Here is a 23,208-nt window from a genome sequence, read left to right on the forward strand (position 1 = left end):
TCACATGAGATCAACGTAGTTTCCCCGTAAAGGGCTACCGTCCACAATAGCCCTTCACAACTAGTCAGCTTTTTAAAAATCTGTTGCCACTATTCAGCTGTGCTGTGCCACACAAAAGCAACCATAGGTGATGTGTAAATGAGTGTGTTTGGCTTTGTTCTAATAAAGCTTTACTTATAGAAATGTGTGGTGGATTATATTGAGCCCATAGGTAACCGTTTGCAGACCCCAGCTCTAGAATGGTATGACCATACATAGTCAATGCATTTTATGGATCTCCTCTGGATTAGGCTCCCGATCTAAGCAGCCTCTGCCCTCAGCTTTGACAGGTTGGTTGTATTGTCCATCCACAGCATCACACCTTGATTGTATCTTCACTTCCAGTCAGCAAACATTTGACATCTATCTGAAACATGCCTTGAGGTAGTGGGAAATTCAGAACTTAGCTGAGGGAAAGTCACTGCATGTGTAATGAAATGTAAAATATTCTGTTCCCATCCAAAAACACCATGCTGCTTCAATTCACGGAATATACAGCAATAGAGCATTAAAATTCTGGTGTGTCAGTCTCGTGGCAAAACTTAAGTGAAAACAGACAAATATGTTCAGTGTGCTTATGTAACAATTACCTTAATGGGAGTGGAAAATAGTGCAAATTCCTAAGGGTTCTCATTATTTCAAGAATGTCTCTTTGGGCCCTCCTGTTCAGTGTCCCAGGAATTTATTTTGTTGATCACAAGGAAGTATTCTCTACTAGGAGCAGGGAAATTCAACAGGCCTTGAGCTGTTCTTAGTTCCATGAGGGCAGTCTCTCAGTGCAAGTACACGTGGCTTCAGCCACGTCTTAGTTTGCCCATAGTATTCTGTTGGCCACATTGTGAGTTTGATTTCAAAATTATAAGCAAATTAACATGCCAGTAAAAAGTCTATACTGATGTACAGCATCATCTTGCATATTTTAGAAAACTTATTCTAAAGAACTTTTTAAATTTTATTTTATGTAAGCTTGTTGCATATATATATTGTGTGTATGTATGTATGTATGTATGCCTACCATGTTAGTGACTAGAACCAACAGAAATCAGAATAAGGTATAGGATCACCTAGAACTGTGCTAATGAATGGCAGTGAGTCACCATGTATATGCTGGGTCTTAAAATTAAGTACTCTGCTAGAACAAATGTTCTTAACTGCTGGGCTATCTCTCCCAGGTAAAAATTGATTCTTGTCCGTAACAGTCAACATTTAAACTCAATAATGATGTTTCTAATGAATCAATACAACTATATTTAATGGGTTTTTTCTGTATGCTTTTTCTTCTAAAACCCATTTCTCATAGAATTAGGCAATAACATAACAGAATGAGGATTTTACCAGTGAATCCTCACCTCAATAACAGTAATAAATTGTCTCTCCCCTGGGGATTGAGTCTAGGGGCTTCATGTATGTGAGCCAGGCACTCTGCCACAGAGCTATTACCCCAGTGGTAGAATAAGAACTTTGGAGACTGCAAGCTTGATGTCAAACCTGATAATAGCTCCTAGGTCTTGAATGAGAAACTTTGAGCAATTTTATAAACCTTACTGAGCCTGGTCTTTATATTCATAAAATGAGACTGTCTTGACTTCATGGAGCTTCTCTGAGAGCTAAATCAGTGAATAGTTGTGAGAACATTTGGTGCCTTGTTGGAATTGTAAACATACTTGCTGATGCTTTGAAGTCCTTTTATTATGTAATATACACCATTTTAGACATGGAAGTATGAAAATGACAAGATATAGACCCTGCCCTTATTAAGCTTTCTGTCTGGTTAACAACGCTGTTACTGCAGATCAAGTGAAGGAAATAAAATAGCTCATGCTATTTTAAACAGATAATATTCAACATAGGAAATTAGATGATTACAAAGTTATCAGAAGGCTGGAGAATGTCCAAGTTTGCTGCTGGAATCATAGAGAGGTCAGGTGAACAAGACAATTCATCTTGCCCTGTCAGGTCAAGGACACTTTCTGCCTCAGTAAAGGGAGTTGGAGGTACAGGAAGCAATTAGGGAAATCATTGATATTAATAGCACACTGTCTGAACTGTGTTCACGGGATCAGGAAATCAACATTTTTGTTACTGTCTCTGTACACCCATAAAGCTCCTTTTTCTCATACAGAGCTCTGCTTAGCAAAATCCAAGCTCCCCTTATAGCAAAGGTACAGCCTTCACCATGGTTTTATTTTGTTGTTGTTCCATGAAACAGAATTTAACTGGTTAGACCTAAAACCTAGCTTCAAGGAAGTCTTTAAAATATAGTTGTTTGGCTTTAACACCTCTTCAGTATAATGAGGAACAGTAGGGTCAACATTCAATACATGCTCAATACCACTTACCAATTATTATAGAGAATAAAGCAAAATAGAGAAAACGATAGTGATGGCTATTCTTGGTTACCAATATGATTACATCTGGAGTTAACTAAAACTCAAATGGCTGAGTATATCTATGAGGAATTTTTTTCTTAATTGAATCATTTGAATTTGGAAGATCCCCTTTAAACTGGATCTTAGAGATGGGAAAATAAATCTTTAATCCAAATCATTTGAGGTGGGAAGATCCACCCTTAACAGGGACCACACCTTCTTTTGACAGCCTATATAAAGGATATGGAAGAAGGCAGCTTCTCACCCTTTGCCTGCTTGCTCTCACTCTTGATAGAAAATCTACTCCTTCACTGGCATTTGAGCTTACTTCTTTTGGTATATACTGAGACATCCAGCCTCGTGGACTGAACAACCACTGGGCATTTGGACCTACATTCATAGGCAAGCATTGTTGGTTTAGCTAGACCACAGCCTTTAAACAATTCTAATAAATCCCTTTTATACAGATACATTCTAATTTCTGTTCCTTTACAGAAACCCAACTAAAACATTGATCATATTAAGATGGGTCATTGTTAGAGAAGAATAGAGTTGAACAAAAGAATAAAAGCCAAGCGACCTAGTCAATCAAGGTCCTGACAAGCAAGAATCAGAACACTCCAGTGGAATGATTTAAAAAACATTGTCTTAGTTGCTTTCCTATTGCCATGACAAAGCATGGTGAGCAAGGCAACTCATAAAAGAAAGCATTTAATATAAGGATCATGTTTCCAAAGGGTTAGAGTCCATGACCATCATGGCAGGGAGAATGGTATAAGACAAACAGGCATGATACCAAAGCAGTAGTTGAGAGCTTACATCTGATCCACAAGCACAAAGCAGAGAAACTAACTGTTCTCAAAGCCCAGCCCCCATGGACACACTTCCGCCAAAAAGGCCACAACTCCCAATCCTTCTAAAACAGTTCCACCAACTGGGGACCAAGCATTAAAATACATAAGACTGTGGGGGCCATTACCATTCAGTCTACCACCAACTCCATGAAGAAACAACTCTAGCCGGTCAGTGTTGGCTCACGCCTTTAATCCCAGCACTCGGGAGGCAGAGGCAGGCAGATCTCTGTGAGTTTGAGGCCAGCCTGGTCTACAAGAGCTAGTTCCAGAACAGGAACAAAAAAAAAAAAACTGCAGAGAAACCCTGTCTCGAAAAATCCAAAAGAAAAAAAAGAAACAACTCTAGTTACAAAAATCCCAGACAGACAGCCGAGTAGGAAAAGGATTTGCATACTACTTCATCCTAGTTAGACAAGAAAAACAATGCCAAACTTCCCCTACTGCAAAATGGAGTAGTAACAGTAACTTAGAAGGAGACAGACATGTAGAGATAGTCAGCAAGAAAAAGTGGATTTCTCAGGGGCCCCAGCTGTCTGCAGGGAGTAAGGTAGAAGGAATACCCTAACCTCCCTCTTATTCTCTCTTTCTTCTACCATCTCTTCATATTTTACACTAACAGAGCCTGACCCAATAAGAAACTAGACCGAGATGACCTATGGTGTTTTCTAGACAGATCAACACCTAGGAGGACACAGCATGATGGAAAGGATATAGGGTGAAACTAGAGAAATAGAATATTTAGTGTACACTCCTCTGCCGTTCAAGCTGCTTTCTAACTTTAGGCAAGTGGGCTTCAGGTTGTTCACTATAAAACAATGGTATCCAAAATACCCAGGTTTATTAGAAACATAAAGTGATGCTGTCTGAATAATATCTGGAGGTTGCTTGGTACCTGGGAGATATCAATAATGTTCTCTTATACTGACCCTAGTTGATGACAAATCTTTTATTCGTGGCTGTTTTACAAGGTCCCCAGAATCAGCATATTTCATAGAGTGGTCCACAGCCCATGTTCTGGAGAAGTACCTGAGGTTCTTTTTTAACAGAGATTTCCTGGCCCTTAACCAAAGCTCAACTAAGCCATGTGCAGAAGGATATGAATCTTCATTCCAGACAAGTTTCCCCAAATGGTTTTCACACACAATAAAGTGTGGGAAACACCATTCTAGAGGCCCGTATTTCTAATTGATACCCACTAGGGTAAAGCATAGGCAAGATTTATCTGAGCTTAAAATCATTAGGTGCAGTTACAGCCCATCCGCTCCTTGAAGAGGGACCATCAGAGCAGGACACGAACAGCCTGTCGTGTGATGCCAGGTCACTCTGGCTCTCCATTTTACTGACTTTATTAATACCCAAGGAATAATGTTCCCAGGCTTTTAATTAAAAATTCTCTAGCTTCCAGACTTTAATCATCTTCTAGGTTGGATATCAGTTTGAATTTTGCCCCTCTTCCCTTTCAGAGAAAACTTAATTGACAAATCAGACACTGTTAAAAGAGATAAAGCTTTTTGAAAGCAATGTAGAGGAGGATAGGGCAGTCACATGTATAAACAGGAGACCAAAATTTAGGATGTGATCCAATAATGGACTTTCCTGCTTTAATTAAGGGAAGGTACAAAAGGATTCATCAATCGTTGAGGACTGAACAGAGTTCATGATTTGGATCCTGAAGTGGTTAGAATTTGTCTTGATTGCAATAAGCAGTCTCAAAATAGTAATAGCTCAGATAAAAGAAAGAAAGACCAGCTGGGTGCACACGTAAAATGGCCGGGGTAGGCAGAGGAAAGGCAGAGCAGCAGTTGAACGCCATAGAGTTCTCAAGGGCTTGGGCCCCTGCTTAATTTGTTCCTGCCCACCATGAAATACAGTCCTTATTTTCATGTTCCAGGAGGGAACCACAGAGGACCTATGGAGTTGCTGACTTGTGAAGAAGGATAAGCATATTTCATTCTATTACTTTAGGCAGAACTTGTTCACGGGGCTCTACCACACTATGAGAGACTGAGCTACAGCATTTCAGAGAATTATCCTGTTTGATGGGCGATACATTCCTGGCAAGCAGAAATGGTTTCACACTTGTAATGGGCTAAGACATTTCCATCTTTTCTGTTTCCAGTAGAACAGTTACCAGCGGCATTCCAGACCAAATACCGCCTCCATTCCCAGTTTTTGTTTAAAAGAAGAAACCTAATACAGAAATTTTTCCACACAGTCATAAAAGCATTAAATATCCAAACCTCAAAAATGAGGTAACCCAGAGTTTATCAGCTGTCGTAAGCTTCTACCATCTTTGGATAAAGATTTTTGGAGGAGGTAAAAAAATGGGCAGAGCCTAGGAGCACCAGATTTTTCAAGGACCCAGTGTCTCATGGTAGCTAAAGCCACCTGAAAGTCTGTGTGCTAGGGAGCTTGGAAATTCAGTTCCAAACAGAATTTGCAAAGAAAAATAAAATATTCACCCAAAATCCAACAGGAAGGAAAGCAAATCAAGATTGGGGGCCTGGATATTGGGGAGCTAATGTTTAAGACTGTGCTGGATAGTATTACCTCTAGATAAATATGAGAAATCTAAAAGCCAAAGAGGACACTTGTCCAGAAATCAGCCCCTCAAAATAATGACTGTATCATTACCTGCAACAGCTAAAAGGTAAAACCACCCAAATATCAGTAAATACAAATAGATACTATATGGTGTTAGGATACAGTGAAATATAATTCTTTCATAAAATGGGGTAAAATTTCAATACATATTTGAATGTCAATAAGTATTGAAAGGTAGTGCTAAGTGAAATAAACCCAGCAGAGAGCAGCAAATGTTGTATAATTATAATCACAGGAAGTTCCTTGAAAGGGCATATTCATAATAAAGCAGGAAGTAGAGTCAAAGCCACAGGGGGCTGTGGTGGAGGACAATAGAAAGTCATTGGACACAATTTCTGTTGTGGATGCCAAGAAGGTTCTGGAAAGAGATAGCAGGGTGTTTTAATGTATGAGTGCACTTAATGCCGCTAAGCAGCACATTTTTTAAAAGGTTAGACTGGTACATTTTTAAAATGAAACCATTTTAGAAGTTAATAATAAAATTAAAAAGGTTTCCATACTTTTCAAATGTATTCACTGATTGAAAAAGTCTTCGTGGAGAAGGTGAATGTTAGGAAGGAAGCAACCGAAGCTGATTAATCAACATAATAATGGGAAAGAAGACCATGAAGACTGAAGACATAAAAACCAAAGCATAAACTGAGAGTGGTTGCAAAGTTTCCTTCTGGAAGCACTGGTACCTCCTAGGCAGGAGAGAATGCTCAGCATCCGCAGGTGGAAGCACTGGTACCTCCTGGGTGGGTGAGAACGCTCAGCATCAGCAGGTGGAAGCTGATGGCCAAGGGAAACCCTGACTCCTGAAAGCTGCCCTTAGATATCCTCACATGTACCATGGCACAAATGTGTGCATGCATACCACACAAACACCAATAATCAATAAAATTTAAATTAAAAAAGAAATACCTCCTTCCTCATTCTAAGACAAGACTTGGTATGACCATAAAGCATAAGTTTCAGTTAGGATAAAAAGACAAAAGCAAAATTAGAAAACTAGGTGAATTTAATAGAATCACCATAGAGGGAGTATCTGAAGAAGTGGAAGTAATCTCACAAAAGAACAGGAAAAGAGATCTACACCCAGAGGAAATACAAAGAATGCACTGGAGAGCAAAGATAAGCAGGAAGAGTAGTGATGTCTGGGCACCTTCTTTTCAGAAAGTAGAGGGTGGTCAGGTAGCCCAGCCGTGTCAATGTCAGCCATGAATGCCATGAACATGAGCACCGGAAGGTGCTTGTTTGTTTTGATTGCCAATGTTTGTTGGTTTTGCTCTCCAATGATGCCAGAAGGTCATTGGCTGCTTAGGGAAGACCATCTCCTTGGTGGCAACAGGAATGTAGGCCAGAACACAATACACACAGCCGTCTTCTCTGCCTCTCTCCATTCGCTTGCTCAACAGAAGCAGTAAGCAAATCCTTTTCCCAGAACTACACTGACAACATTGACGATGGCAGCACCGAAATGAAGAGGTAAACAAAAAAGTCGTGTTAATTTCAAGCTCCATTAGAAACATAGGCAGCAAAAAAAAAAAATCAACATCTGCCAGATAGAAAAGGTCAAACTTAGAAGGAAAAATAACTTTGCTGTTGAGATCCTAAGAAGGTCTTGCCAGCGCTGAAGACCTGGGAGTATTTTGTTTCTCCTTTTACTTTTGTCAATATGGAATTCTGAAACAAGCCCTCTTGTTCATGCCTCCTCTCATCAGAAAGGTGAGGAGATGGACCATGGCTGCATGCTTTCCCTCTGAAAAGAGACCACGGTGTATCTGGGGATAAGCACGGGACCTCCCTCCCAAGCTGTCTTCTATTTCTTTTGCATGTCATTACTTTTACTGTCTGTTAAAATCCCTAGTCGTGTTTTTGGCTTTGGCCGGATGTGTAAATCCACTCTTCTGAAGATTCCATCATGTGCATAATCTCTAACATGAGAACGGAATAACATATCAGAGAGTCTTCGACTCTTTTTATCCCTTTGAAGACTGTGTTGTATGCCCCAGATCCAGTCCAGGAAAGGCACACATGTCCTTGCCTTTCTTGCCTGTGTTGATGGGGACAGCACACAAATGAAAACAGATACTCCTAGTAACTTCTTTTTAATGCCACGGCAGTGATCATTCGGAGCCTTTGATGACGGATGAGTCTTCATTTGTAAATGTAAAGCCATGTGTGCTACCTTAGTTTCCCTTCCAGGCGTTTTGTGTTAGTGAGCACACCATATGGCCTCTCATATTCCCTGAACCAGTGCCTTGCTGTACTTCGCTTTAGTAAATGCAGGAAGAAATTTTACACAAATTTTTCATCACAACTTTTTGGATAGGGTCAGAACTCTATTCTACATGAAGTGCTGACCTTGGTTATTTCTCTGGATTTTATCTGTCCGTGGTAACTTTTCTCCAGAAGTATTAAATTTGAAGAGTTGATCACTAAATACAATCTGATCTACCTTCACTAACCTTGAAAACTAAGCAAATGTTTTTTAAACATTTGTACTTCAAGAATAATAGATTTCCTTCTGAGCATGGAAATACAGTCATTGCTAAATTATATGACTGGACTGAACTCCAGGTATTAGTTATAGTGCAGAGTAAGAGATTGTGGGAGGCTCTTTTCTTAGTGCTGGAACATGGATTGTGGCCTGGGTTTAATTAAGTGTTGCTCAGGGTACCATATAGGCTGGCTCTTAATTATATGCAGCCCATTCCTTTATTGTAGATCATCTTTTTCTTTTCTCTAAATGCCTCGTGTGCTCTATTCGTGTTTGCTCCAACTCTGCTGTAAGTTCTTTGAGAACAATTAATGTCACACAGTAGACGCCCAATAAGTTTAATATAAATGAATTCCTGAGCAAAGAAACGAATGCTGGCATTTAGAAAAGGATGCTGTGGTTTGCGTAGCAACATGGCACTTGAGAAATTGAGCAGAAACGAACAAAGGAAAGAGTTATAGGCCCTCCCTGGAAGGAGTCCACCTTTATTCCTGGCTTACATGGGAAAGACACAGGTTCAAATTTTCTCTCTGATCCTCTGTTTCTTTTTAATCTACTCAGGGTTGGGGGGGGGGCACCTCTGAAATACAGGGTGTTGTAAGGGATGAACAGTTTTACCAAATCCCAGCATTGGTACATTAACATACTTTTTATTCTTATCCCTGGCCTAAACATCTTAAATTTCTCAGTGTCCACTGTCACTTTCCAGGTCTCCATTTTGCAACAGCCTAACATGATCGAAATGAGGTATTCCTGGGTACTCTGCCTGCAGAGTGTCTCTCTGAGAAAAGCCTACGGTATGCGTGACCATGCTGGTATCTGCTCCAGTAGAAAATGCCGAAGGGGAGACATTGACTTTCCGTTCTGTGTCTTGTACGGGTCATTCTGTCCAGGGGCCTGCATGATTTAAAAACCATCTGAGAAATAAAGCACCTTCATGATGGCAAAAGTCATTTTGCCAGGTCTCAGATAATTCATGAATTGTTAAAATAGTATGATAATGAAGATGCTCGCTCTAAATATATGCACCATTTCTTTGAGGCAACTTTTAATGAGTCCAGTACCAGTTGCTTTCAACTTGTAGGTATCCATGATTAATACTTGCCAGTGATTCACCTGGTGACCCACCTAGTGACTACGATTTTGTGTCTGTAGCTTTTAGCCTTGAAGGACCTCCCTACCACCCGTGAGCATTTTCACCAGAAAGTGAGTGTTTCGGTCAGTCCGTGGGTCAAGAGGACCACTTCCATCATGATGACTTCCTACATTGCACATTTTCAGTGTTGACTGTGTTGACAGATTCGGCATTCTGCATGTTACCAGGCCTCTGCAGTGACACTCCGCTAACTGTTCTCATCCAGTGGCCCTACAGCTTTTCCAGTGGTTCTCTTTTCTTCCAAAGTCTTCATGTTTTTGTTCTCAGATTCTGTGCCATTGTCCGTCTATTGAATCCTGCTTTTACTTTGTCGTTGGAATTTCTACTCGCTTACTTGTTTCTGCAAATGACAAAAAAAAAATATTACTAGACATCTGTAACCCTTTCCACCTTTAAGTAAAGAAACTCCTACAAATGCATAAAAATGCTAAAAGTCATATATAGCTGCATGGATTTCTTGTCAGCACTTTGCATTCTATAAAATTCAAATTAGTTAGGATGTGTTAACCATTGTGCATGGCAGAAGTGGCAAGTTTACCTTCTAGTGGAGTCAGTGTATAAAATCTCAGAAGCATGGAGCTTTTGAATGTCCCTCCCACCAGTAATATATACCATTTACAATATAACAAATGATGGTGAATCTGACTTCTGTGACAACCCCCTGTGCCATGGGCTCTGCAACCCTCCCATGAATCCGCACATCTGGAAGGGCTCTTTGCAACATGGATCGCTAAGCCCCTGATGAAGTAGGTCTACGGAGGAACTTGTAAAGTTTTACTTTGAGCAAGATTGATTCTAGTGCTCTTGATCTTGGACATATACTTAAAAGCGCTGTAATCTCAGCCAGTGGGGTGGCTCATTGGGTAAAGGAGCTTCCTGCCCATTCTGACAAACTGAGTCTCCATAGATAGAACAACTATACTGCTTTGCAATGGTTTTCTTATTGTTTTTACTTTTTCTGAGAATTTCATGCATGACACAATGAAATACGATCATATTTGCTGCCCATTTTCCCCTCTAGACTTCTCCCAACATGTCCAAGTCTAATTTCTTGTTGTGGGTGGTTGCTTGTTGGTTTGTTTTCCTGGTGACCCACAAAGTCTTTTAGTATTTATCCCTTTTTTAAATCTGTCCTCCTGCTCTGCCTGGATGTTTAGATGTGCATGCTCCCCTTTCTTCCTCACCAAAGTACTTCCCTGGATAGAGACTTAGAATCTTCCAGACTCTAGTACCCCATTTATTTGTCAAGCCTTTTCCAGACCTCTGTACACAATGTGTCCTATGATCAAAGTAGACTCTAATCAAACTATCTTTCTTCTGTTATGCAAATTCTGTGTCATCATCACCAGTGATGTATCCCCCACAAAGGATTGAATGAAAAGCAATGAGCTCATTGCAGAAGAGGGAGTAGAAAGAGTTTAAGAGCCAGAGGCAATGAAGGGTTACAGTGAAATGGTGCCTTTTGGATACAACAAAGTAGCTGCACGTATGTACTCATGGGGTTTGTGGCACCATGCACAAGACATGTGTAAGCCTCAAACTAAGCCAAATTCCAGCATGGAGAAGGGACTTGGACATGAGCTTCTATCCCTAGCTCAGGGGTTATTGATAATTATTAACTACTAAGAAAGGAAGAATGAGCTTTCTTTAAAAGTAGATTGTTTATGCTCTACCACAAAGCTACCCATCTAAGAACATGTGAGCAGCACAAACTAGCCTTGCTGGGGAAATGGGGGAAATAAGATTGGATAGAAAGGCATCTTATAGTTTCTGTGTTTGTGATAAAATACCATGTTTGAAAGCAACTTGGAGAGGAAAAGATTTAGATCACTTCCACTCCCAAATCACAGTTCATCATTGAAGGAAGTTAGGTCAGGAACTCAAACAAGGCAGGATCAGGAGCTGGCTGATTCAGAGACCAGGGAGAGGGATACTTACTGGCTTGCTCCTCATGGCTTGCTAACCAGCTTTGTGACAGCTCTCAGAACTTCCAGGCCCAGGGTAGTACCACATACAGTGAGCTAGACCACCCAATGTCAATCTTTAGTAGATAAAATGGATCCCAAACTTTCACACAAGCCAATCTAGTGGGAGCATTTTCTCAGTTACGGTTCTTTCTTCCAACATGACTCTTGTGTCAGGTTGACATAAAATTTAGTCAGCATAAAAGAGAAGCAGAGTCCCCTCAGAAAATTTGGGAGAGAGGGATAAATAGGATCAAAATATTGTATAGAATTGTCAAAGACATAATAAAAATAAAATAAGCATTCAAAAAAGGGCAATGATGTTTCCCATATATTCCTAACTAAAACATGCCCTTCTCTCAACTCCTCTTCATAGTACCCTGATGGAGGAAGGCCATTGGCTAATAAAGGAACTGCCCTGGCCCATTTTATTGGTTAGGACATAGGTAGGTGGAGTAAACAGATCAGAACGCTGGGAGGAAGAGGAAGTGAGGTCAGAGACTCCACAGCTCTGCTCTCCTGAGCAGATGCCTCAGCAGAGATGCCATGCCCCGCTCCCGGGCAGACACACGCCATGAAGCTCCGACCCAGGATGGACTAGGCTAGAATCTCCCCGGTAAGCGCACCTTGGGGTGCTACATACAGATGATTAGAAATGGGCTAAATTAATATGTGAGAATTAGCCTAGAAGAGAATGGGCCAAGCAGTGATTAAAAGAATACAGTGTCCGTGTAATTATTTCGGGGCATAAGCTAGCCGGGCAGGCGGCTGGGGTGTTGGGGACGCAGCCTCGCCGCCCCTTATTATTACAGTACCCCTCATTACATTACATGAAACGAAGCTCAAAAATGACATAAAGAGACACTTTATACACTAATCCAGTGTTCATGAGTCTGATCCTCATAGAACATGTTTATTAAAGAGAATTTTGAAATCAAGAACTCACATAAAGTAAATTTTATCTTTAATAGCCCCACTATCTGAAACTAATTCCTATCTGCATTCTCTTATATACTTACATAATTGTTTGTTTATTTATTCATTATCATTCATCAAATCTATCTCTGCTTAATATTATGTTGTATGTTTGGTTATCATTTATTCAGACAGCTTAAATGAGTGGTGTTGCCAATTTTCTTGTTATTACAAATACCAGCAGGATGAACATCTTATCCCTAATCTCGGTGAACACAGCTTATCGTGTTTCTAGGGCTGGCTCTTAACAAGTCGCTCCTCTGGTAAAAGTATGTGCAAAAAAATGAGGCAAATACTATCAGTCACCAGAAATACTTAAACGTAGTTAAACTTAGAAATCAGGTCAGTGATGAGCAGGCAAATTCTATTTTCTGCTATGAGTCTATAGCTGACTTGTTCTATTCGTACATTATGATGATTTGAAATAAATATTATATAATTAAATTATATGATTTCTTCCCAAGCCATAATTATGTTCTTCAGGAAAATAAATATGACTATTTTAAAGAACTCATACTGCAGTCACTTGAAAAAAAACAGCACTTTAAAAAATTTATTACAGTTGACTCTCCTGTCATGAGTGCAGATAGAACCATTCTCCTGTAAAAGGCCCTGAAACCTTGATCTCCCCCTACCTACCTTTGTCTTATAGATACAATTTCAGCTTGCATTTAGTAATGAGGTTGAGCTATACATGCATTTACTGTTCATTTTTATTTCTTCTTTTGCTCTTTTAAATGACTATTCCAAAGCTGGCATATAGAGTACATGCTGTCCCTGTGTAGTTAAAAGCATATGTGCCTCCACACGTGCTATGACAGTGGCCTGAACACTTAGCTAGCTCACTCCTTTAATGATCATCCAGCTCTAGTGACATTCATTTGAATATCCGAAGAATACCTTACATTGTGAAATTACAGACATCTACATGGTAATGATCCTGGATCATCTTTTCTGAGTTCATATATCAACCATGAAAGCGATTATCGAAAAAGTATTCCAGCTACAGACTGAGTTGTGAGATACTGAACAGAGTAAATTCCTGACTTAGAAAAGTATCACTTTCATCGGAATATATTCATCGTGGGGAGTTTATTAATGTGTTAGTATTTCATGGCAGATACGTGCAATATGCCTATAATAATTAATAGTTGTGTACTAGTCTGTATGTCACTATATGATGTAGACAGCTTTATATACACACACACATAGATAGATAGATAGATAGATAGATGATAGATAGATGATAGATAGATAGATAGATAGATAGATAGATAGATAGATAGAGCAAACTCTTTTAATATGGATAAAAGCTAAATGTAGTTGAATACATTGGTAATCCTAACACTCAGGTAGGTGAGACAGGGAAATCATAAGTATGAACCCAGCCTAGATGACAGAGCAAGAACCTATCCGTATTAATAACTTTTCTTGTTATGAAAGTGAAGTACACAATGAAGAGTTTACTATGGCCTATAGTCCCAGAGGTACATTCCATCATGGCAGGGAAGGTATGGTGGTCAGAGCAGGAAGGAGCCCGATGCACGGCAACCATAATCAAGAAGTAGGGAAGAATGCTAGTGTTCAACTTGTTTCTTTTTTTTTGTTTGGTTGGCAGTTAGGGTTTATCTTCCCATCTCAACTGACCTAATCCAGAAAATCACTGGTAGATATACCCAGAGATCTGTCTCCAAGATGATTCTATAACCTGTCAAATTGACAATCAATAGAAGCCATCATACAGTGAAAGGAAAAACATCAAGATGTTGAACGAGTATACTTGAAACTAGAATTGTATCCACTTTAAAGATCTGTGTTGGTTTTCTAGCATATTGTATTCCAGGTTGCTAGAATAATGCCAACCACTGTTGTGGAATATTGGTTTAAGATGTGTTACTTTCATTTCTGCTATGAAATACTTATTTAATGATGTGGAAATGTGTTGCAGTCTTTTATGTTGCGTTTCTTTAACTCTGTGAAGCTGTGTTAATTTGCCTGTCTACAGTACCTGATTGGTCCACTAGAGACCTGAACAGTCAATAGCTAGGCAGGCGAGAGGAATAGGCGAGGCTGCCAGGCAGAAAGAATAAATAGAATGAGAAATCTAGGCTTGAGGTAAGAATGAGAAGACGGAAGAGGGAGAAAAGGAGACAAGGAAACCAGGGACCATCCACCCAGCCACACAACCAGCCACAGAGTAAGAAGGAAAGAAAGGTATATAGACTAGAGAAAGGTAAAAGTCCAGAGGCAAAAGGTAGATGGGATAATTTAAGAAAAACTGGCTAGAAATAAGCCAAGCTGAGACCAGACATTCATAAGTAAGAATAAGTGTCTGTGTATTTATTTGGGAGATGAGTGGTGGGCCACCAAACAAACACACACACACACACACACACACACACACAAAACTACAAGCCATAGAACCATAGAATTCGTGGTATTGGTGAACAGATTGAGAAAAAATGAGTGAATAAACCAACACCCTATACTTAGGCATCAAGACTGGCTTTACCTTATGTTTTAGGGTAACATTAATATAAAGGTAAAGCTGGACAATCATTGCTATAATCTTGTCTCTTCTGTTGATGAATTGGCCAGGCTTTCTCTCCACTGCTGGCTTGTGAGCACCTATTCTGTGCTCTGAACTTGAGGGCTGGAGATGCATGATGAATACTATGCATGGCTGGTGAGCCTTCGGAAAGTTTGAGCTTTGTTGAGGAAGGAGAGAGATGTCAATCAAACATTCCTATTCGTAAGTGGGGAGATATAGCATTTCTGTGTGTTAAGCATATGGCAGAGGCTTACCTGGCCAGAAGGCTCAGCATTTTTCATTCCTTGGAGTGGAGCTAAAATTGAGCTCTCTCTGAAGCCAAAATGAACATTTTGAATACAAGCTTAACAAGCATAAATAAAACCATCTATGCTGGAGAAAGCAAGAGCTTACGAATGAAGGGAAGCACAGAGAAGAGGTGGAAAGAGGCAGAATGACGCTCAAGAGATTTTTGGACATTTTCTCTTTAGAAATGGTCCCACTAACCCTCAGCCTCTTTTTCAGCTGCATGAATTTAATAAAACCTACCCAGGAGTACATTGTCAAGTCTGCATGCATTCGCTTTTGCTGAATTCATGGCTTCTTGGAAACCTTAAGTTCTGATCATATTCTTAAACTTCTTTCCTTCCTTCCTTCCGTTAGCAGTGTGTTGAATTCATTAGGAGCAAGATCTGTCTTGTATTTCAGTGGCTCTCCTTAGCGCTACCCTGGTGCAAACTGCATTGTAAATACTAAGTGACACCTAGGATTGCTGTGGCCCTCAGTAAGAAATCTCTGATGCGCTAGGATTTAACATATTTTCTCACCAAGGCTTTTATTTAATAAAAATTGCTGTGAACTCTAAGTGCTAAATTGGACCTCAAGAATTTGGTAGTTTCATGTGTAGAAGTATGCACCTTCATTACTGCTGATATTTGAGGTTTGAGAATTCCGCTTGACCATAATTCCATTTCCATGTAAAGTACAATATTGGCTAATTCAGATCTTCAAAGCGTTTCAGATGCATAATGGTGAAAAATGTAATCTATACATATTGAATTTTGTGTGTGTGAAAGAGTTTTCTGATGGATATTAGAAAAATATATGAATAGAGAAATTAAACAAACGCATAAAACACATTCAGCAATAATTTGCAACTCAAACAACAAAGCATTAATTTAAAACTTCGACCTTGTAATTCAGCTGATTAGAAGAATCCAATACTCTTTTTTATTTCATATTGTGTGGTAGCTAATTGATGGAGAACTCTGAGTGAATCGGTAGGCAGAAAATTGGCAAGCGCCGCTCCTGTATCAAGATGACTTGCATATACTACGTCTCCAGTTTTCAAGTTGAAAAACCTGTTTTCTTCTTCCTAATTGCCATCATTGCAAACTAAACCTGGCGCTCCCTTTTGTGCCTCCTTGTGTCCTTATGTAATAAAGTTCCTGGATTCCAAACTTGGCGGACAGTTCTGTTGACAGCACATAAGACAGTCAGATGGATCAGTCTTCTCTACCTAGTGGGTCTATAAACAGTTGTTGTTTTTTAAATCCCTTTAGCTAGATTAACATCCGCTGATGCAGCAAGCTACTTACAGGGCAATGCACAAGAGCTGCCTGTGGTTGCGTGACCCTACAGGATTTTTTTTTTGATTATTTATAATACATACAAGATGGGATTTGCACTTCACATATTACATACTTGGATTTTACCTACCTTTTATTTTCTTTTACTTTTGTTCACGAGTTTAGTTCTGTTTATGCCACTACTGGGTGCGCCGTACAGTGTGGTTTTATGTATCGGTCTCTTCATAAATTATTAATGCCACAGCAGGAAAAATTGCTTCCAGAAACAAGTTCTCTTAACATGTAACCGTGGGTAAATTCTGCTGAGCTCCATAGTGCATGAAGCAGACCCGGGTCTGCCCATGAAGAACACCAGCAAAGCTCTTCTTCCATTGGTGAAGCAATTAACTTTGTGTTCCATTTGCTGACAGCGTTGCATGTCTAAGTTGATCGTGTTTGCAAAAGCCATGTCAATCTTTTCAGCTTGCTCAGCTCATGGGAAAGTAAGGGTGTAGAGCTAGGCTTGGGGGCTTCTAGGTAGAGAAAAAGATTGACACTCAACGAACAAGAAAATGGCATTCCTGGCTATCAGTCTGGAAGATAAACTCTGGACGCCATGCCAGGCTCCCTGCCCGTGTCCCTAAATGTCGGTTCATGCCTCATTGCTGACTAAGTGTCTTCCCCAACTAACGTGACAGCTAGATGGGTCCAACATGACAACAGTCCACGCTACGGGAAGCAAAGCTGATCCAAATCAGTGGCCAGGACGCTTAAACTGAGTGAGGTGTGCTAAATCTTTATTTCAGTGTAGTTTTTGAGCAATGTCCTGAGTGCCGAAGTTGCAAACAGCAAGGGTATGGTAGAGCAGGCTCTGCTTGAAGATGTGGCGGGGAGCGCATTTTCCCCACTAACACTCCATGCCCCCTCCCCTCTCTCCAGGTCGGTTCTTAGCCAGCCTCGAGAACCTGCATTTACTGATAGCATGCTTGTGGGGGAAAGTGGGGTGGTTTGTAAGGATGGGCTTTGGGCCCCAGGGTGGAGGACATCACACTAAGACCCGTGAGCTATACTGGGAATATTTGGCCCTTCACACCTTTAGTTCTCTTCTAGAAGCATACATCTGGCTTCAATTTTCAGCAGTTATTTTTTTTTTTAAAAAAAAAAAAAGGAAAAAGAAAACCTTACAAGCTGGTATAATCCTAAGTGAGTTATAATTTTCCAGAGAATAAATCATTGGGGAAAACCATGTTCTTAAAACTATAGCGGCTGCTTTGCTTTTGTGTTCTCAATTTTATGCATCATCCATCAATCACAAATATTGATCAAGGCCTATGCCTTGCTGTGGTTATTGTGAGAAACGCTGGCATTTTCTGGTCCGCAAGAAGGTAGCTATCAAGACACATTTCTTACAGTTAACTCGAGTCACCAAAGCTGAAAAACCCAGAGCTTTATCACGTTGTGCTTCAGTTCGTCTTTCCGAGACACCGCCCAGCTCTGAATTTCCGCACCTCAAGTGTATAACGAAGCAGCTTGAGGGAAATCCATAAGGTTCTTGAGAACATTCATCCAGGTTCTGCTCTTGACCCCTGTGAGGTCTTGGGGCTACTGATAAATATGGGCTGAGCTTCCTGGATGTCATGGATAAGTGAAATTGGGCCTGATTAGCAAAGCTTGTTGTTGTTGTTTGTTTGTTTGTTACAGAGTAAAGTCAAAACTTTGGTATGGCTGAGTAGCAGTGTTTAATTGAGAGAGCACTTATTTGGGAGTTTGGGGTATTATCTGTGAACATAGTTTTGTTGTTTTTCTCCATCTCTTGTCCTCTCTCTCTCTGTCTCTCTCTCTCTCTCTCTCTGTGTGTGTGTGTGTGTGTGTGTGTGTGTCTGTCTGTCTGTGCGTGTGGCATTGAGGATGAAACCCAGGGCCTTGTACATGCTAAGCAAGCCCTTTACCCCTGAGCTTTATCTGTACATCTGAACACAGCACTTTTTGATCCAAGGATTCCAAGATAATGTTTTGCTAGATTTATCCAAATCCCTTGATTCTGGCATGCTGTCATTTATACGAAGCCATGGAATTCAGTATCTAATGAATCACCTTGTAGCTTTTTCTCTTCTTGCTTATAGATCTGTTTTCAGGACACGACTGAAAGACTCGGCTATTGCTATTGCCAGGTGAAGCAGGGACTTGCATGTGTCCCATTGCTAAGGACCTAAAAGTTGACAGACACATATCAGTTTCTCACTGCTGCCTGATTATAAGCCCCAGAACTTTGCCTGTAGAATTTGAAGCAAAGAAAACACACGACAGTCTGCACAGATCTGGGTCCTCTTAGTCTTCCTCCAACTCTAGGAAGATGACAGAGGTTTTTCTGGGAAGTATATGGTTATAGATGGTGATAGAGAAGCTCCAGGGTCTTAGTAAATATTTCCTCACAGAGGACGCTTAGAAACCAGACATCTGAGACATCAGCTGGAAACTCTCCTGATCTGGTTTCATTAAAGATACCAAAGAATAATTAAGCCAGAAGGGGAATTCTGTGTTCTGTTCCCTGGGGACCATGATTAGTAAGTGACTTGCCATGTCATTCTTTTTTCCACTTCCTGTTTTTCTCCCTTAGAAAAAAATTATTCACTAAATGTTGGGTCCAAACAGGATGGGAGAACCTGAGTATCCGAGGCTATTTATAAGCTGACTCCAGGAATTCTGCTATTTTTTTTTTTCACATACGTTTACCAGATTTGTCTTTTCTATAGTCTTGGGTGGAACTCTCTTCCTCTAGACAACAAAAGACCAGCACCGGAAGTGGTGATGAAGAGTAGATAGTGTGATGTATTAGCCTAATTCAGTGCTTTTCAACCTGGGGGTCTTTACCCTTTGGGGATTCTCATATCAGATACTTGGCACATCAGATATTTACATTATGATTCATAACAGTAGCAAAATTTCAGCTATGAAGCAGCAATGAAAGATTCTTATGGTTGGGGTCACCACAATATGAGCAATTATATTAAAGGGTCACAGCGTTAGGAAGACTGAGAACTCCTGGTCTAAAAAAAGGGGGAACAAAGGAGAAAGGATGTGCTCACAAAAAGTGATGTCACCTTCCTTGTGAGCATCTTCAGAGCAAACACAGTGGGACCCTGTCACAAAGAGGGAAAGACTGAAGGAGTTCCTAGTGCTGGGGATTGTATATAATTAAACTGATATATAAGTGTAAGCTAGCATTCCACTTAAGCTGGTTATTAAAATAATTAGGCCAATGAAACAAGGAGGAAGCCAAGGAATTGGGAGATTGGTTTGGTTAAAATGCTCATTCTACAGAAAGATATGGAACTAAAGGAGAGTTGTGTGGCCACACATTTAGTAAATAACAGCATTGAGCAACCAAAACCCAAAAGTCACTGAAAAAAAGACTAAAAAATTATTTTCCTACTTACTCCGTAGTCATAAAAATCTTGAAATAAGTTTGTTTTAATAAACCCTGTCTAAACTAGCTGCCCTAAGTTTTCATTGAGAACTGACTTTTCCCTCTAAACTTGACTCTTTCCACTTTGCATTTAAAAAAAAAAGTAATTAGCTTGATTTCCTCTAAATGGGAAGAATCCCAAAGAGAACACTGAATCCTTTAATTGCAAGTGGTATCACCTCATTTGGGAAATGTAACCTAAACATGCAGCAGATAGTCATGGCATTTGGATGAACCCCTGTGGCCATGTTACAGGTAAACATTCCTGTCAATGTTTCTCCAGGAAACACTCGTGAGGCCAACTGGATGGTAAGCCCTGTGTGTTTCGCCCTTCCATTACACGATGACTTCAATGGCTCCAACCAAGACACTACAGTTTACATAAGGTCAAAGGCAGGAAACAGGCCTTGCAAATTCTAGCTTAATCCCTTATTAAATTCCCAGCTACTTTATACAGTTGAGGAGTTTTTAGTGTCACCAATTCTGAAATTTGGAGACTGTGATTGCCTTTCAAAGACCATAGAAATAATGCAAGAGTGACCGATTTTCCTCTCTGGATTTTCATTAAATTTTCTTGAAATCAAATTGGTCATTGTTTTTAGCTTTGGTCCCATGTGCATGCTGTTACATAAGGGCTATAATTTTTACTTAGCTGGTCCCTGGCAAGCTTCTAAGTTGTTGAATCTTGCTTATTTGAGTTCTTTAGCTGCAGAAAATGGCCCCTAAGCCCTTCCAGTAGATCATGGAAACAAACAAGGCCAACAAATCTCAGAAGATCCAACACCTCTCTTAAAGGAGTAATTTTGAATATTTACTTCCTTCTTATTACAGCTATAATAAGAATCCAACTCTCTATTGTTGACATGCCAAAGAAACGATACAACTAATTCAAAAATACTTCTGGGGATTTAATAAAGCATAGTTGAAAATTATTTGAGACCACATTGTTTAAAAATGTATCTTCTCAGAAAGAAAAGTGGAATGTGTGTGTGCATAAAGAATTAGGAAGGTAAAGGACTCAAGTTGGCAGCATCCACTAATCTAAGAAACCAGCACAAATGACTGGTTCACTTGCCTACATCAAACTCAGATGCTTAGGTCATCTGGGCTTCAGTGAATGCAAGGACAGTGATTGTTGCTCATCAAAGTCCCTTAGAGAATGAAGGGTTCCTAAATGCTGCATAGATCTTCTCTACCATTCAATTACATGAGGAAGCCAGAAGACCTGACTGCTGCCATTTTGAACAGCTGCTGCTAGTAAAGGAAGTACCTGTCAAGGCTGCTTCGGGGGACATTGGCTTGATCTTGAGGGTGTCTTCTGTCTTCCAGCCTATCAATTAAGAAAAGAGCAAGCCAGTCGTGATGTATTAGATAGCTCTGCAATGGATCACTCTGAAAATCGTATATTGGCAAGAGTTTTTCAAATTGCCAGGAATCCGGAGCTTGCCATGTGACATCCCCAGAAGTCTGCTGGTGTGTGACTGGTTTACTCTGTTAAATGAAACTGCTGAGATGGCTGTCATGAGGTGATTAATAAAGTGCATAAATCTTAACTATGGGGAGAAAAGAAGATGAATTGATGCACGCACATATTGGAAAGGCAATGAAACCAAATTGAAGCTACCAGGATTTGCTAATATATAACAGAAAAACAATAACGTGTTTATTGTTCCCCACTGGCCTTGTTTTGTTGGTCTTATTTTAGAAATAACCAGCGAGACATGCTCTATTTTTTTTTTTATTTTTCATTTTTCTAGCATGGAAATTCTGACCAAAAAAAAAAAAAAACATGGAAAAGTAATAATGACGTCATGTGAAAGTGCACCTGGTATTTATTACTTATTATTTACTTTTTCTGTGTCAGTGGTGATTCTGAAAATAAAGGATTGGCTCACCTTCCCTCAAAGCCGTTATTGAATGTTATTTGTAATTGTATATAAAGTTTTGGTAGTTTTTAAAGTAATTAGAACCCTAGAGCAAACAAACACTAAATGGGCTCTCGTGTTAAAAGTTATTTCTTCAAACTAAATAGCTCGGTTTCTATGATAATTATATACTAGCCATTATAAAATTAAAAATCATTTTAAATGAATAGATGCTTTTTTCTATAAAGTATTTGTTTCTTGCTAATTATTGTGAACTAATTATGGTTTATGGTGCTCTTCAAGAACTCTGAAATCATTGCCTTCGAGCCCTGGTCTCCAGTGTGTGCAGGTTTCAGTTCCAAAGGCGAAACAGTAAGACCATAAGAGTCCACAGTAATCAAAGGAGAATTTGAGATCAGCTTTCTGGAGACTGTGATTGACATTTATGCAATTGGGTGTGGGGCTCATCCGAAAGATAACTGTGGGCTGCAAAGATGGCTCAGTGGTTCAGTGCATGGGTTGCTCTTGTAGAGAACCCAAGTTCAGTTCCCAGCACCCACATTGGGTAACTTACAACTGCTTGTAATACCAGCCCTAGAGATCTGACCCTCTCTTTTGGCCTCCTGGGCAACTGTACCCATGTGCAAATATCCTCACACAGACATGCATATGTATATATAATTAGAGCTAAAAATAAATTTTTAAAAAATGTTGTTTTTCCCAAGGCCCTTGCTTTCACTCTGTCTGGACTCTGTGACCTTTGGCCTTTGACTTTCCTGTCTCTGAGCCTCCATTTCTCCATTTGTAAAATAGATGTAAAAATATCTCTTAGCATTGTTTTGACTATTATAGGTAATTTCTATAATTATTTAATCTAAAACACTGTTACTATAGTTACTAGCTATTATTATCATCATCAATTATTATCCCTTCCACTGTTATTTTTATGATAGAAAAAAATCTTAATTATACCATCATAGCCACCAAATGGGTCATCAAGACAATTCTGGGCATCTTATGACCATTTTTCCCTGCGGTGGGAAACTCTGTATTGTCAAAAGCACAGGATTAAATTAAGTCATAAAAGGGGAAGTTTGGCATGTCCTTTTCCTAATGTTATAGACTAACATTTGGTTAAGTGTGGGTAGAAAGTATGACTGTTTGGACCACAAGCACCGGCTGGTTTTTGAGATCCTACTAGCCCACTAAATCATGACTGTCCATATTGCCAGGCTCTTTGTAGGACAAGAGGAAAACCAGCAGAAGGTAAACTATGATCAAAGAAAACCAAACCATCAAACAATAAGAAAACCCCTGGTGAGCCACCTCATGGATG

General features: G+C 39.8%; 1 protein-coding gene across 3 annotated transcripts in view; it reads left to right on the forward strand.

Annotated features, from left to right (window-relative positions):
• The window catches only part of Samd12 (sterile alpha motif domain containing 12), a 404,598-nt gene that overhangs the window by 283,976 nt on the left and 97,414 nt on the right, over positions 1-23,208 (forward strand). The window contains exon 5 of one of the 3 annotated variants that reach the window (XM_041672180.1): positions 9,058-9,187. The exons of the other annotated variants lie outside the window; for them this stretch is intronic. Within the exon in view, the coding sequence (XP_041528114.1) occupies positions 9,058-9,080 (23 nt within the window). The 3' untranslated portion in view covers positions 9,081-9,187. Of the gene's footprint in view, positions 1-9,057; positions 9,188-23,208 lie in introns of those variants that run through there. 3 annotated transcript variants of the gene reach the window in all.

Source organism: Microtus oregoni, unplaced genomic scaffold (assembly GCF_018167655.1).
Source record: "Microtus oregoni isolate MIOR12 unplaced genomic scaffold, Mior012 000022F_ref0000154, whole genome shotgun sequence".
NCBI lineage: Eukaryota > Metazoa > Chordata > Mammalia > Rodentia > Cricetidae > Microtus > Microtus oregoni.